The following is a 16,777-nucleotide window of genomic DNA, read 5'->3' on the forward strand; positions in this document are numbered from 1 at the left end:
GCCAAATGCAATGTAAATGGACATAAATTAAAGGGATGGTGCCCCATGCAGTAACCCTCTGCTTCGGCTGCTTGCATGTATATAAATTATATGAGCAACATTATACCATACCCTGTGTACTAAACTACAAATACATTGCCTAATAAGCAAACCTAAGCAAATACGTCTAAGCTAGTATTAGGATCATCACCATTGGTGATTACTGAAATAATCAAACACAAATCTACTTTCTTAGTCAGGCTATAACTATAAGAATATTATACATTTTACATTATGGACAATCTTATGCTCCCAAGACCACAATACACGAAATCGGACCAAAATCGTTTTTTCAAAGAAAGTTTGATTAAAATGTCATTTAAGATACAAATCAAATGGTTCTAAGAACCCAATACGTCTCCCGGGGACCCATGTGATATGCACCCGTATCTCTAAACATTTTAGGAATTTAAGGGAACAATAAGTTGTGTTTTTACCAAAATTTTTTATTGGAAAGAAGGAAAAACTAGCTACAAAATGTATGCGTACAATTCGAATAAGTTTAAATGACATCATCATCATTCATCAATATCCTCCAACAGGCAACAACGAGGTGTTATACTAATAGAGTAATACACTAATAGTCTAATACCAATGTTCTTGGTACTTTCCCTATTCGAAAATAAGTTATACTCCGTACAACAGATTTTATCAAATCAATGTTTGAACCTCCCGCGAAACAACCAAATGTAGAGCAACTAAACATGAAGAAATGGATCAGGCCAGGGGGTAATTAAGACTCATATTCATATATGGGTCCATCAAGCTCAAAATCAACAGCTACGCCTAAAGTAATGTTTCTACATCTAGAGATCATAAAATTAAATGAATCACTACGTACGTACGTAGTACTAAAGAACACAGAAGCAATAAGATATAGTACTCCGTAGTAAGTATTACCAAGTACTACATACGTACTTGGAAATTTAGAATTGATTGTAACTAGTAGCTAGTTAAGGACAAAATATCCCCTTTAGAATGGAAATAAATAGCATGGAGAATAATGAAAATTTGACATACCGTAACAATTACAACCAACTTCAATTCTCTTACAAGACACAGACAATGTTTTTGTAGTACGGAGTATATATATATATATATATGCGAGGCTGAAAAAAATTGCCAGACCTCAATCTAAACATTAACGTTTTCTTTCTAGTTGTATATGCTAAGAATAAGACTACATGATCGGATCAGAGTACTAGCTAATTAAATGAGTTACATACATGGATTATAACAAATACAAATCGATGGAGTACTCCGCAGTATATAAAACTATAAATATAATGTGTGTGTATATAACTATAGATAACTTATAAGAATGTCATTGTCAGTACGTGTTGTCCTCAAGGCCCCTACCGCGAGAACAGTGAAATGAATGAGTAAGAATATTGAAATGTGAACTGAATAGATGGATTATGAATGAGTAAGAATGTTGAAATGTGAATTGAATAGATGGATTATGAATGAGTAAGAATATTGAAATGTGAATTGAATAGATGGATTGGATTGGATTAGCGGAAGCTCCAGAGGGGAATATCTCCATCATCGTGTAGCTGCTCAATATCCATAATATTGAGGGAAGGGGGATTGAAGAACATGGAGTTCAACATGAGATCGACGTGTTTAGGAGATACATCAAACCATGACCATGGATCTTCTTCGTTGTTATTCATCATAAGAGCATTGTTAATGTCTGCATTAAAACTGGGATAGGGATGAGTTAGAGAGATTAAATCATCAGTGATCTGGCCCAAAGGTGGGGATGAGGAAGACAGAGAAGGGGATGATGACATTGATGGAGAAGGTGAGATTGATGAAGAGGAAGAACAATGGTGAAATTGATCAGTAAAAGTAGTAGTAGTAGAAGTAGTAGCAGCAGCAGCAGCAGCAGCAGCAGCAACTCTCTGGATAGATTTAGGAGACATAACAGTGGTAACAGTAGTAGTAGTAGTAGTAGTAGTAGTAGTATGGTTATTAGAAGAAGGGATAAGAGGACATGTTGTGGAATAAGAAGAGTGAGGAAAGTTGAGATTAGCAGAAGAACCCTTGAGGCATAAGAGTGCAGCATCATAAGCTCTAGCAGCAGCCTCAGGGGTAGAATAGGAACCCAACCAAATTCTAGTCTTCTGATTTGGAGCTCTAATCTCAGAAACCCATGAACCCCAACTCCTCATTCTAACTCCTTTGTACTTCTTCTTTAATGAAGAAGAAGACAGAGACAAGGACGATGACAATGACGATGACGATGATGACATCGGTTTCGCTGCTTCAGATTCGGTCTTCTTCAGCTCTGACTTCACCATTACTCAACTTAGCTTGCAATTATATTCTAATACACAACTTCAACTTGATCGACCTTTGTACGTAGATCTTAATTTGTTTGCTAAAGGAAAAATAGAAATTTACGTTTGTGAAAACTAAGAGAGATCGACTAGAGAATCTCAGAATGGACTCATATTTATAGATGTTAGCTTCTTCCTTATTTAGCCTATGATGATACCTCAAGTCAAGCAGAGAAGGTTCAGGAAATGGGTGACAGATCACAGATGTTAATTATTATCAATAATTAAATAAGATTAAATAACTCCGGGCCAATTTGTATAGATTCATTTCACTTGGGGAATGGAAAATGGACGTAGTGTAGGACCAATAGGTATGTATATGTATTGTACTCCGTATTGTACTGTACTGTACATTGTATTTATTTAACGGTGAATTGGAAAATAACAATGTTCTCGTTGCTCATTTGATCAATTTTAAAATTAGCAAAACATTTTAAAAGAGAAAAATTAAGAACCTAGCGCTATGTACATTTGGATACTACATACTCCCTCCGTCCCGGAATACGCGCATCGATTTGACTTTTTGCACTTCTCACATAATTCATTTTGACCCTATTTTATTTCTAGTATATGAAAATAAAAGTTACTCCCTCCGTACCGAAATACTCGACCCGGTTTGACCGGCACAGAGTTTAAAGGACTTGAATTGACTTATTTAATTTAATAGGTAGTAGTTGATAGTGGGGTATTATTTTAATATAGTTAGTGGGAGGTGGTTTAAGAGGTGGGGTTGGGGGAGAGTAGGGGTTGAATTTTTAATTATTTTTTGTATGGAGTAGGGGGTAGGTGGATAAATAGGAGTAGAGTGAGAAATAATATAGTATTGTTAGAATATATCCATTTTTAGAAACATGTCAAGTATTAAGGGACGGCCCGATAAGGAAAACAGGTCAAGTATTCCGGGACGGAGGGAGTATCATATACTCCCTCCGATAAGGAATACTCGATTGAAGCTTGCGGAGAAGAAAAGAGTTCACCTGTAGGGTTCGGCCATACCTATAACAAGTTCGGTTGAACCAAGGTCAGGTTTGGCCGAACCTACCCAAAGATCGGCCGGACATCCAAAATTTCCAAGCTACTGTCTATGGTCGAACCATCAAAGGTTCGGCCGAACTTCCAGCAGGTTCGGCCAAACCTCCCCTACTGTATGACAGTTTCTCGTAAAATAGTCATAACTCCCTCATTTCTCATCCAAAATGAGCTTATGACCATACGTTGGAAAACTATTGAGCCAAGTTTTCACCTCTAACATAAATCAACTCAATTTAATGAGTAGATCATGAGATATGTCCATTTGAAGTCAAATATTCCACTGTAACAACCTAACATCCTTCATGGAGGATTCGAGGCACACATATCAATTTCATAATTAGACTATAGAATACGAGTATCCATTACGGAGTACTCTGTAATAGCCTGCCATAATGAAGCTCTCTACCTGTCCTCTATAGCAGAAAGACATACTCCTCCACAAAATCTCAAAACACTATAGCCGTTCTATATCACTACCACTCCGTAATCCGTACCAACTGATAACTGACTATGAATTAAAAAACAGCGCTGAAGTGTCACACCATGGTAGGTTGAGGACTAGTTAAAGGTAAATTGCAGTGCTGCAAGAAAATGGCGAAAATGGCGACACATACAAGCTACTGAAGAATTGAATAATTAGCAATTAATAATTAACATAGTTTAAAAATGCACAAGATGCCCCCCTTTTTCTTTCCATCAAGCTTAAACCTTAGGGTACTGGACTACTGGGTAGTTCTTCGACGAAACCTTATACGCATAAGACAATTGATGTCCGTATTAGAAAACATTACTATATGATCACAAAGTGTATAACTATCTGATTAAAAAATATAGTTAATTGATTAGAAGGTATAATTATTTTATTTGACAATGGAGAATAATTAATTAAACATAATATTGATCATAACGTGGAAATATTTGTATTTGACAAGAATGTGATTTATATATAAGACATTCGTTTGTAAGTTTTTGTATAGGGCATTAGGGTTAATACAGTAGACACATCGGCTAAATTGCAATTAGCATAGAAGAAGTTGCGGAGGAAAGAGAATTGAAGCATTTTCAAACCCACAACAACTCAACAAGTACAACACTGTAACTTTGATTAAAGCAAAAGCCAGTAGTAGCTGGATTTCCTCTGCACTAAGCACTGCTTTCACAAGCTAATGTAATACACGAAAGTACTGTAGTAGTAGGGAGTACATTAAGTACCTCGTTTAGCTGTCCCAATGAGGTTAGTTCAGATAATCACATTGGAGTACCATGGAGTATACTATATAGTACTACTGTTCTTTAATCACCTTTATCAATGCATAATTTATCCATTAATATATTTAATAAAATAAAAATGTAAACCGTACACAAATTATAAAAGTTGGTACGGAGTATAAATAAAATATACATTGAGATGTATTTAACAAAATAATCATAGTAGAGTACATAAATGGCTATAGTACTCCCTCTTCCCCTATTTGTTAACCCTATATAACATTTTGGTCTGCCCCTAAAAGGTTGCTCCATTACAAACAAATGATAATGGGACTACAACTTTGCTCTCACATAAAATGCATTTGGTCTCACATGTACAGAGGGGTAATAATTATAGCGGGAAGTATCTATTTAAAAGGAAATGTTGATTGGTAAATGCAAGAGTGGAGAATAAAAGAGAGGGAGATGAATGATTGACAGCCCACATGAAGGTATTGATATGTAGTCCGTGGTGGTATTGATGGAAAAACAAAATAGCTGATAAATGATAATATAAGAGAAGATATGTTTGGATCATAGGATTCTTTCAAAGGCAGCTTCCTGGATTTGCAGGGTGCCAATTGGCAATTGCCAATTGCCAAAGAGAGAGTTGTAATTTACTCCGTATTAAATATAAAAATAAAAACGATATGATACGAAGAACTCCGTACTATCTCTACAAAACTCAGTAGAGTCAAGGAGATAATCAAATAATAAAAAGAAAGGAAACGCGCAAAACACAAATACCAGTAGAAGAGTGAGTAGATACTATAGAAAAAGAAGAAGAACAACAACAGCTGTTGCTCCTCTGTCTCTAAAAACCGCGTACTAACAAGGTACATCACTTTACAAACACAATCAGTACGGACTTTTTAAATTATATTTTAATATTATTAAAATAGAATATCTAAGCCTTAAATGAGAAAGCGAGAGAGAGAGAGAGATGAAATGGCTCTAATTCTATGATTTGACTTTAGGGACTAATACTATATATGTTGAGCTGGGTTTTGATCTTATTTTCCAACGGTACGGCTACATGGTACCTGTGTCTAAAATCAATCCAGTCAAGCCTATTAAAAGAGGGCTGTCCCACTACCACGTTTCTAACCGCCACATCTCATCCTATTCCTATTCCTATTCCTATTCCTATACCTATTCCTATTCCTTTTCCTTGTGGGACCTGTATGTATCTATCTACTACGGACTTCACTCGATCTTTTTACAGTATGTGTATGTGTATGTGTATGTGTATGTGTATGTGTATGTGTATTGCTCTCCTGTGTCACTATGAAGACGTCAATGTCAAGTTACATCGAAAACGACTATCCCCATTTCTCAGAAGGGGAGGGAACTTCAACACACAAGTTAATGGGTAGGATTATTAGTTGTCACTCAAATTAATTACTCTGATATATGCTACAGAAGCAACTCACGGGGATGCTTCTAGGAAAGAGTCTTCCGTACAAAGGAATCAAAAACCCATTATCCACAGACTACACTCCTACAGTAGAGACCAGAAGTTATGGCTTATCGTTTACATAAACACATATTCAACCAAAGTTGACTTCAATGACATGGGCACTGGGCGGCAGGGTATTGGGATTCAATTATTTTTCATAACACTAACATTTTGTAATAATTATTTGATTCCCACTTCGTAGCCACTTTTTAACTTTACCATACAACAATAGAAAAACATATTTGTTATTAACTGAAACTGAAACAGAAACTGAAACTGGCACCAACTTCACAGGCAAGACTAGAGACGCCAAGATGACGATGCCAATATAATGAATATGAAAACTATAAACAGCATCTGCTACAACCAAACTAACCACCACGTCAATAAAAATAACATACCATCACATTGCAGGTTCACCCAACTATATTGCTCGTAGTCTAAAAACATGTCAACAGTTGGGGTTTACTACCTTAATTAGAAATTAAACCCAAGTGCAGACATACCTCTTTCACAGCTTGCATTCAACTAAGTGGTGTCTGCTCAGTGCTCACTGCTAAATTTCTTATATGGTGCCAGCAGAGCTCCTACATTTCAACAATTCACAGGAAATAAACTAATTAATTTCACTGCCATATGTAACAAGTTTAATCGATTTTGGAAAAGTTCTGATGTCAAACAACTTTCATCAATTGAAAACAATCAGTCAGGTCAAAATACTAAAAAGTTTGTCAACTCTCAGTCTCTCACTTTACTCTAATGTAATATTTTCATTAACTAGATCTTCTTAATTCCGTGTAGCCCTCAACAACAATTCCAAGGATGCAGCAGATTCTATCCCGTTTCACGTTGCATCTCAAGCACTTCTATTCTCCTGACTCCTTGAGATAATTCCTCAATCTCATAATACACAAAAATATATAATGAATATGAAGCATTCAAAACAAGAACCACAACGTGCTGGCAGGAGAAATACATAAGGTTAAGATACAGATAATAGGAGTAATCCACTGGTTTGCTAAATTTGCTAAGAAAAATTTACTATAAGAAAAATTTGCTAAATTAATGTTCAATCCCTTGCCTCAAAATACAAGGCAAAATGTCTCACAGAGAAAGAAGAATCTCAGAATAACATCAAACTAATAAAAATGCAATCCGTACATTTAGTAGATTGAGAAAAAAAAACAATTCATATGATATTACATTAAGTTCCAAACAAGTTGGGGTAGGACGATTAAAAAAGAGATGAGACACCAGCCATGCTGCATGCTGAGTGAACGGGATAAAGTAGTACTTATGTCTTACTTTTCAAGTCCCTTGAATGAACTCAAACATTTGATTATGGATTCATACACCTTAATTCCATTTAAATATACAGCATCTTGCAGGAACTGCAAAGAAAATTCCACAATTAGAGAAAAATATCACAACAAAACATATACAGGATGAGACTTAACATGCATATTGAAAAATTATCAGACCTCGTTATGATCATGAAGCAAAATCGGAGTATTTTTCATAGGGGAAAAACCCAAAGTGGGAATCCCTCTCTGCCTCATAAATCTAGCATCAGTTGTAGAAGCTAAGATTTCAGGCTTCCCAAGTTGTCCTCCTACTGCTGCAACAGCTTGCACAAAAAGAGACCACCATGGGTTGGTATCGTCAGTTGACGTCATCAAGGGGTGACCCCAGAAGTCTCTATTTGGTCCTTTTTCAACAATCTTGATCAAATCAAAATTTGTAGAATATTAGTTTCTCCAAGTAGTTGCAAGATAAACAAGGGGGAATCTGAACAAATAAGCTTATGAAATGGCATCAGAAAAATTGCAGTCTCAAGTTTGCAAACAGATCACAAATATATAAGAAAAATTCAAATGGCTTTTCCCACTTCTGTTCTTATACAGGAAAAAAGAAAGTACGCGACTACTAAAATGCTCCAGGAACCTAAAAGTGATACCAATACCCGCCTATTCTCGACAAACCGAATGCCAAAATGCGGATATCGGCATATGTATCCAAAATCCGTAACAAGTGACTTTGGATGAAGCCTATTCGTTGAGGGAAAAGATCTTGCTTGTATTTGGGTTGATCGGGCTCGAGCATACCTGCCGAGTAAAGCCTCTCCGATGCCTAAGTAAGATTAGGTTCGGATGTAAGAGAATTCTTACTAGGTTAAAGTGTGTGTGAAGGCAATAAATGAGTGTACCTTGGAATGTGCCATGAGGCGACATATTATATTGTTCCATAATAAATGCTGATGGGTTTTATTATGATGGGCCTTTAGCCATAGAGAGGATTTGGAATCCTTGAGAGAAGTTTGTCATGCGTTTATTACATGAGTCGGCTTTTCGGCTGCCCAATTGGGAGCCAATTTGGAGCCCAAACAACATGCACCCAAACCCAGTTTTTAAGTTTAAATGGATGGGTATTTGATCCAACGGGTGGATTTGGAGCCAAAAGACTCGCTTCTTTTACTTCGTTTTGAATTTCGAATTCGAACTTTGACACGTATCAAGTACGTGGTGGCATGTCCTGGTTAGATCGTCGCTTCAACTTCGGTTACCAAGCGGTAAACGGTAAGTGTGGAATTTCGAACGTTTGAGGGCCCTCCTCTACAAATACTCGGCGAATTCATTTGTTCCAATTTTTACTTTTCTCGCCGCTTTCTAGAAACTCTCCAAATTCTTGCGAATTCTCAATTTGGTATTTATGCTGCGACTTCGTTACTTCTGGTCTAACTTCAAACTTTGGTACATTCGACTTGTCAGCAAACTTTGCTTCGGAGAAAGGTATTTTGTTTGCTTTTCTTCCTCGTTTTCTTTTTGTTTTCTCTTCTACTCTACCCTCTAAACCCTATATCTAGGATTCTGAGATATGGCTCGCAACAAGGGGAAGGCCAAGTATGTTGTAAACACTTGAAGTGAGGGGGAGGGAGAGATGGAGGTTCCTCTGGTGCGACCCCTTCTAGTCCTCGGCTCCTAAGGCTTCGACAGTGAAGTTGTTGAAGTTGAAATCCCTGTGAGGGTCCCTGTGGCCTGTGGGGGGAAGGTGACTGCCGAGGGATTAGTACTTCTGGGTGTTTGGTGGTATTCGTTATAGTCATCCTCGATTTCATGATGAACGATGCACTCTGCTCCCCAAGAGGCCACTATCATCTGGTGGCGGATGATCTTTATGGTATCCAATCCTCCATGGGATATTGGTGCGAACTGCAGAAGTCGATGCACTCTGCTCCCCGAGAGGATTCATCGCGGTGTACGTTCACAATTTTGAATATGGATTGAGATTCCCACTTGATGATTTTATATCCAGGAGGGGTATAATATGTCTTTAGGGCTTTTGACTCCGAAGTCAATGCTCACATCATCGACTTCCGATGGGTTTCAGAGTTCTTTGGCTTCTTCAAAGATCTGCATGAAAATGTCCCTCTTGAAATATTGTGAGCAAGAAGACGAAGAAGGGTGACCATGGTTCACCCTTACTTGTCTTAGGAGCATTACCGAAAAGAGGGGTGGCTTTATGTTTGGGTTCTTGTAGACCCGGACCATTCCTACTTTTACAAAACGCCGAAGTGGTTTGTGAAGCCGAACCCGGAGATGAAGTGACTAAAGAGGGTGCCAGATCGCAACTCCGAAAACTACAAGAACCATATCCCGTGGATCCTTGCTGTTGCGAAGAACGTATCACACGATCCGGAGCCACTGGCAGCCGAATCTTCATTCTAAGAGGAGGTCATCCTCGCCGCTACCGGTCTTAGTAAGATCTTTGACAAGGGTGAGAATTCTTGGGATGAGACCGTGCTTCGGCGGTTAGATCTACGCTTTTCATACATTGTGCCTGACTTTCTTTCTCTTGTATGTAGAGAGACCGACTTGTCGAATATCTAGTACAAGACCCTTAGTATTGCTCACGATCTTTCGGAGATATACTGCACTGCCTCAAAATACTCTGCCTCAAAATACTCGTCAAACCCGAAGTTGAGGAATCATCATTTGTCTCCCGAACTACTTTTCGGATGGAGGAGGAGCGGTTTGATCCATGGCAACCAGACGGTTTAGTTGAAGTTGGGCGAGCTGTGTTGCGCCCTATGGTAACAACATCAGATCTAGTGAGCTCTTCTTCTTCGGGCTCAAGCTCTTCTGATTTATCCATTTCATCGACAACCAAGTCCTTGAGACTAAAAGTGTGTTCTCCTGAGGGTCCTGAGCTCGTCGTTGCTGATCGTCGAATTTAGGCTTTCTTATCACCTGCTACGCTCGAAGTTTCTCCTCCCGAAGTCCAAGGTAATATTGAGTTGTTTTTCTTCTTAATTGTTTAACAAGCTGATGTATGATTCTAACATCTCGTTCTTTTTTGTCCTGAGTCGAAGGAGAGGATGCAGCCTTCTGAAGGTGCTCTCAAAGTGCTCAATGAGAGGAAGGAACCTTCGAGCTTGGAAAGTATCCTCCCTGCTTGGTAAGTTACCTTATTTTTAGTTTTTCTTTAGTTTTCAAATCTTTACTTCCTCGGTGTTTGACTTTCTCAGGGTAAGTCGGAGCTCACTAGGGAAAAGTGTCCATAAGTTTTTGACTGGGTTGACTCTCAATTAGAACAGATCATGGCTTATAAGGCCTCGAAGTCTCCGGGACTGCGCCAGAAGACGCAATGGGGAAAAGAAGGCATGCTTTCATTCCTGCTCTAGGGGCGAAGCTGAATAGTAAGATTGAGGTTGTGCACTCCCTAGTGGATCAACCTCATGCGGAGAAGGCCTACGAAGTGCTTCCGCCTCCTGCGCCTGTTGTTGTTGTTATTGTTGTTGCCTGAATGAGTTAGGTTGCCTTCCCCTCCTCCTCAACCTCGGGCTACCGTAAAAAGGGGGTCATGCCGCTCCCAAAGGCCAGGAGCACGTGATAATTGATTTTGAGAAGGAGGGGCCTCCCATACATGTCTTCCCTGCGAGCCTTAGCAAGAGGCCTCGAGTTCACTTGACTTCAGGGGAAGCTGGGAAGTTTTGGAGCATGTGGAGGATTTAGATCTGGCCTTCAGCTTGCACCCTTACCGCCCAATACATAAGAGCACGCCCCACGATCCGATGCCCAAAACAATTGGACTGTGACACTAGGGCTCGGTATCGTCTTCTTTTTACCCCTCTAGGAAGAGTTTCCAACCTTACCGTGCACTGATCTACGCAATCTGCTATACACACTGCTTTGGATAGGTTTCTTACCGTCCTGTTACTTAGGAAGTTCGGGGAGTTGGCATCTCTGTACCAATCCGAATGTTTTTTAGCCATCTCTTCAGAATTCCAACTACTCTCCGTCAAGTCACTTCTCAGTTGTGTCCTAGATCTCAATGTGAGAGTATTGCGAGATTTAGAGTGTTGCCTACTATTTGTGGCTCTTCAGGTCCAACCATAGTCTAGCTCTTTGTCTACGACGGTAACCGGAATCTGAAATCTTTTTCTTGACCTGTGCAAAGTAGCTTCGCATTATGGCTATAGTTGCCTCCACATGTGCCTCTGTTGACATAGAAGGACGGTTCTACCCTCCGACGGTGTGTGCATTGTCCTATTCGGGGAGTAGGCACGTGGCTCAAAGGAGCCAGATGACTCGGAGTTGAGTAAGAGATTTCTATTTATTTTTGGAAAGAGTAGATTTTTCAAGGCTTTGTATCTTCCGCACAAGACGGCGCCAAATTGTTCCGAGTATGAAACAAATGACTTAGGATGAAGCCTATTCGTTGAGGGAGAACATCTTGCTTGTATTTGGGTTGATTAGGCTCGAGAATACCAGTAAACAAGTGACTTAAATTGGCCTCCCGAGGAAAGCCCCTCCCATGCTCAAGTAAGAGTAGGTTCGGAAGAAAGAGCGTTCTTACTACGTTAAAGTGTGTGTGAAGACAACAAATGAGTGTACCTTGGGATGTGCCATGAGGCAACATATTTATAGTCTTCCATAATAAATGTTGATGGGCTTTACTATGATGGGCCTTGGGCCATATGTAATGAACCAAACTGACTTGGCTCGCTTCCCATTGGTTTACAGCAGAAGGCAAAAGGCAAAAGCCACAGAAACAAACAACAGCAACACAAGTTAGAGACTGAGAAAAAAAGGCACAACCAAAGCAAGAGGCCGTTACCACTACTGCTAGCAGACAGAGGACAGCAACCAGCTTCACTTAATGAATTGTACTAAGTAGCAGATTCCTAGTGCATAAACAGGAGAGGGAAAGAGAGAGAAGGGTTGTGTGTTTTGTATTACAAAGAGAGCCTTGTGACCTAAAGTCACTCCCTTGAGATTAGTAGCCTAAAGCTACTGCTTTTGTACTTTCAGTACTCTTGGAGAAATTAAGAAATCAAAGCTTCCTCTGTAGCCTATTTGTGTGTGTTATTTCTATGCATTTCAGGCTGAGATAACAGGTTCTTTGCACTTGGTATCAGAGCAGCCACGATCTCAAGGGAAGAACATCCATGGTTAACTCAAATTGTCAGAGATTTGAAGCCTTAGAGGAGGGGCTTTCAGAAGTCAGGCAAAAAAAGAAGGGCTTAGAAGGCAAGGTGCATCAACTCTTTGCCGAAGGAATGGCGGCATTCCAGAAAACTTTGGCCGATAACTTTGTGGCCAAAAGCACAGAGGACACTTAGAAGAACCAAGAAGCGGTGGAAGCGGCCACCACGCGCTTGGAAGGAAGGATAGATCGGTACAGGGAAGAACAAAGTGCACAAATGACACTCATGAAACGTGACCAGGAACGATTTCAAGAAGAAATGAAAATTCTCATGGCTACCCTCAAAGAGCCCATAATTCAGTTCGAAGATGAAGAAGGGGACTCCAACTACAGACAACGAAATTTTGACAGAGGAGGCCAAAGGAAATATAGGAAGTTGGATATGCCATTGTTGAAGGCAAGGATCCGGATGGATGGATTCTCAAAGGGGAAAAATACTTTGACTTTAATAAGTTGACAGAGAGCGAGAAACTTGATGCAGCAGTTAGTCTCCATGGAAGGTGACGCAATGAGGTGGTACACCTTCGAATCCTGTCGCCACCCGACACGTACCTAGCTTGAGCCGAAAGCAAAGGTGTTGGCGAAATTCCGGCCGACGAACGCAGGGACCCTCCATGAGCAATGGCTTGCAACCACCCAAACAACCACGGTGGCAGAATACCAGAGCTTGTTCATTGAGCTAGCGTCGCCGTTGAATGATGTACCAGAGAGCATTATGATGGGCCAATTTATAAACGGGTTAAATGAGGATATTAAGTCTGAGATCCGACTCTTAAACCCGTTTACCCTTGACGATGCAATGGATCTGGCAGTTAGGGTTGAGGAAAGAAATAGGGTGCAAGGGCTGAAAAGAAGTGGGCCAGGCCAGTGAGGAATGGGGGTTTCTCTTATTTTAGTAAGAGTCCAATAGCAACCGCAAACAACCACAATTTATCCACAGCCCAATCCCACTCATTTGCTTCAAACAATCTCACCCCGTTAAACAGAAACGGTTCTTTTAAACCATCAGGCTCCTCCACAACCTCGTATGGGTCGAACTCAGTTGCTCCTTCACGGTCAATGGCGGCAACGTCCTCGAGATTTGGGGGAGAAACCAAGAGGTTAACCGAGCGGGAATTACAAGAGAAGAAAGCCAAAGGTCTTTGTTTTAGGTGTGATGAGAGGTGGGGCGTCGATCACCAGTGTAGGCGGAAAGAGGTGAGTGTTCTTCTGGTGGATGAAGATGATGGTGGGGATGACGGAGGGGAAGGCGAGTTACAGGCCATTGAAGTACCGGAGGAGGAAGAGATTCCGGCGACCGTATGTATTAACTCCATTGTTGGGCTCACTAATCCGAAGACCATGAAATTACAGGGAAGGATTGGAAACGGGGAGATGGTAGTCATGGTGGATCCGGGGGCGACCCATAACTTCAGATCGTTGAAGGCAGTGGAGAAATTGGGAATTCCGGTCACTAAATCCAGGGGTTTTGGGGTCTATTTGGGTAATGGGGAAGCTATAAAGGCACCGGAATTTGTAAGGCAGTAACCTTGGAGCTCAATGAAGAGGCGATTCTGGTGGAGGATTTCTTGCCACTGGAGTTAGGCAATTCGGACGTTATCCTTGGAGTGCAATGGCTAGAGAAATTGGGCTCGGTGACAACTAATTGGAAGACCCAATTGATGACTTGCAAGGTAGGGGACACCACAATAACTATTCGCGGTGATCCGTCACTAGCAAGATCGAAGATTACTCTCAAGGCAATGATGAAGGTCTTGAGGAAGGAAGGAAAGGGGGTTTTGGTGGAGTTTAATAGGCTGGATGGTGGGGAACAACCACTGCCCAACCGTCCTGTTTTTCTACAGGAGGTCCTGGAAGAATTCAACAGCATTTTCGAGGCACCTAAAGGCCTGCCACCACGGAGAGGGCACGAGCATGCCATTGTGATGAAGGAGGGTAGTAATACAACGGGAGTCAGGTCGTACCGCTACCCCCAAATTCAGAAGGACGAGATTGAGAGATTGATATGTGAGATGTTGGATGCGGGCATCATTCGGCCTTCCACAAGCCCATACTCTAGTCCGGTGTTACTCGTGAAGAAAAAGGACGGCTCTTGGACGTTTTGTGTGGATTACCAGGCACTCAACAAAGAAACCGTGCCGGATAAATACCCTATTCCGGTCATCAATGAATTGTTGGATGAGTTACATGGTGCCAAGGTGTTCTCCAAGTTGGACTTGAAGGCAGGATACCATCAGATCCTGGTACGACCGAAGGATACCCCGAAAACAGCGTTTCGTACTCATGAGGGACACTATGAGTTTCTTGTAATGCCCTTCGGCCTCACCAATGCACCAACAACCTTTCAATCATGAATGAGGTATTCCGCTCATATTTGCGCAAATTTGTTCTTGTGTTTTTTGATGATATACTTGTGTATAGTGCTTGTGAGGAAGAAATACAAGCCACATGAGGGTAGTATTACAGACACTGGAGAAAAATCAGTTGTTTGTGAATTTCAAGAAGTGCGAATTTGGTAAGACGGAGGTGGCGTATCTTGGGCATGTAATATCTGGGTTGGGAGTAGCTAGTAGTTGTGGATCAGGAAAAGATTAAAGCCATGGAAGAATGGCGAGTTCCACGCAATTCAAGAGAATTAAGGGGATTTTTGGGCTTAACAGGCTATTACCGCAAATTTATTGTCGGGTATGCTCAAATAGCCCAACCCTTAACAGATCAGTTGCGTAAGGACACATTTGGGTGGTCTGAAACCGCCACTGCTGCCTTTGAGAAGTTAAAGGGAGCCATGATTGCTGCACCAATTTTGGCAATGCCGGATTTTCGTAAGGATTTTGTGGTTGAGACGGATGCATCGGGTTATGGTCTGGGGGCCGTGATGATGCAAGAAGGCCGGCCCATTGCTTTTTACAGCCGGGTACTTGGGCCGCGGGATCGGAGTAAATCGATTTATGAGAAAGAATTAAGGGAGGTATGTCTAGCGGTCCAAAAGTGGAAGCATTATTTGTTGGGCCGACACCTTGTAATTCGGACCGATCAACAGAGTTTGCGTCATATAACTCAACAAAGGGAGATTGGGGCTGATTATCAGCGTTGGGTGCGAAAACTTATTGGGTTTGACTTTGAAATCCAATATAAACCGGTGCGCGCAAAGAAGAAGGTGAGTTGGAGGTGGGCTGCTGTGAATTAGGGGGGTTGATAGCTTCTCAGGGTATCAATTGGCAAGGCCTTGAGGAAGAGGTCAATAAGGATGAAACTTTGCAGAGGATGATCACAGAATCAGGTAAGGTGATTGTGGGTTTTCACATGGAAGGGGGCAGGTTATTATACAAGGGGCGTATGGTGATCTCTAAAACCTCCTCTTTTATTCCTATTTTACTTCGGGAATACCACGATTCACCTACGGGAGGGCATTCCGGGGAGGTTAAGACCTATTTGAGGGTGGCGTCGGAGTGGTTTTGGCAAGGGATGCGCAAGGGGGTCATGCGATACGTCCAAAACTGTGTAACCTGTTAGCGGAACAAGCATTCTCAGAGGAGTCCGGCAGGATTACTTCAGCCCCTGCCAATACTTGCTATTGTATGGGATGAGATACCCATGGATTTCATAGAAGGCTTACCGTTATCACGAGGGATTGACACAATACTAGTCGTGGTGGACCGTTTGTCCAAATACGCCCACTTCATTGGACTTAAGCACCCCTTCACGGCCTTATCAGTAGCAGGCAGCTTCATCAAAGAAGTTGTTAGACTTCACGGGTTTCCATCGTCCATTATTTCAGATCGTGATCGGGTGTTTTTGAGCATATACTCTTGGAGAAATTAAGAAATCAAAGCTTCCTCTGTAGCCTATTTGTGTGTGTTATTTCTGTGCATTTCAGGCTGTTATATCTGTGCATTCCAGAATTTGGAATACTTGAGGGAAGTCTACCATGTGTTTATTAGCCTAGTGGGGTTATGGGCTACAACCCAATTGGAAGCCAGTTGGGAGCCCAAACACGTACCAACCATATATTTTCCCCTACAAGGCACTATTTTAGTCTCGAACTTGCACGCAGATCACCGATCAACTAAGATTGCTTTTCTCACCCACTTCCGTCTCCATCCAAAAGAAGAAAAAGAAGTAACTACTAAAGTGCTCCAGGAACCTAAAAGTAATAGCAAATTAGCAA

At 41.1% G+C, this 16,777-nt stretch overlaps 2 protein-coding genes across 6 annotated transcripts in view; both read right to left on the reverse strand.

Annotated features, from left to right (window-relative positions):
• LOC110795036 (uncharacterized) overlaps nt 1-16,777 on the reverse strand; it is a 31,815-nt gene that overhangs the window by 11,277 nt on the left and 3,761 nt on the right. For 4 of the 5 annotated variants that reach the window (XR_008928565.1, XR_008928564.1, XR_008928562.1 and 1 more), the window contains exons 3-5: nt 7,605-7,844; nt 7,429-7,514; nt 6,630-6,710 (exon numbers count right to left, since the gene is read on the reverse strand). Coding sequence is in view for 1 of the 5 variants with exons in the window: in XM_022000006.2 (XP_021855698.2) it covers nt 6,689-6,710; nt 7,429-7,514; nt 7,605-7,844 (348 nt within the window). In the remaining 4 variants the exon portion in view is untranslated. Of the gene's footprint in view, nt 1-6,439; nt 6,711-7,428; nt 7,515-7,604; nt 7,845-16,777 lie in introns of those variants that run through there. The other variant, XM_022000006.2, reaches the window with a different exon arrangement.
• Nucleotides 1,175-6,299, reverse strand: LOC110795067 (ethylene-responsive transcription factor ERF014-like). The gene has a single exon (XM_056837946.1). It carries the CDS (start codon nt 2,343-2,345, stop codon nt 1,554-1,556), a length of 792 nt encoding a protein of 263 aa, XP_056693924.1. The 5' UTR covers nt 2,346-6,299; the 3' UTR covers nt 1,175-1,553.

Source organism: Spinacia oleracea, chromosome 2, assembly GCF_020520425.1.
Source record: "Spinacia oleracea cultivar Varoflay chromosome 2, BTI_SOV_V1, whole genome shotgun sequence".
In the NCBI taxonomy this organism is placed as follows: domain Eukaryota; kingdom Viridiplantae; phylum Streptophyta; class Magnoliopsida; order Caryophyllales; family Amaranthaceae; genus Spinacia; species Spinacia oleracea.

What these genes read in the sequence shown, in the direction of transcription:
- LOC110795067 (XM_056837946.1), bottom strand. Translation starts at nt 2,345, where the DNA reads ATGGTGAAGTCAGAGCTGAAGAAGACCGAATCTGAAGCAGCGAAACCG.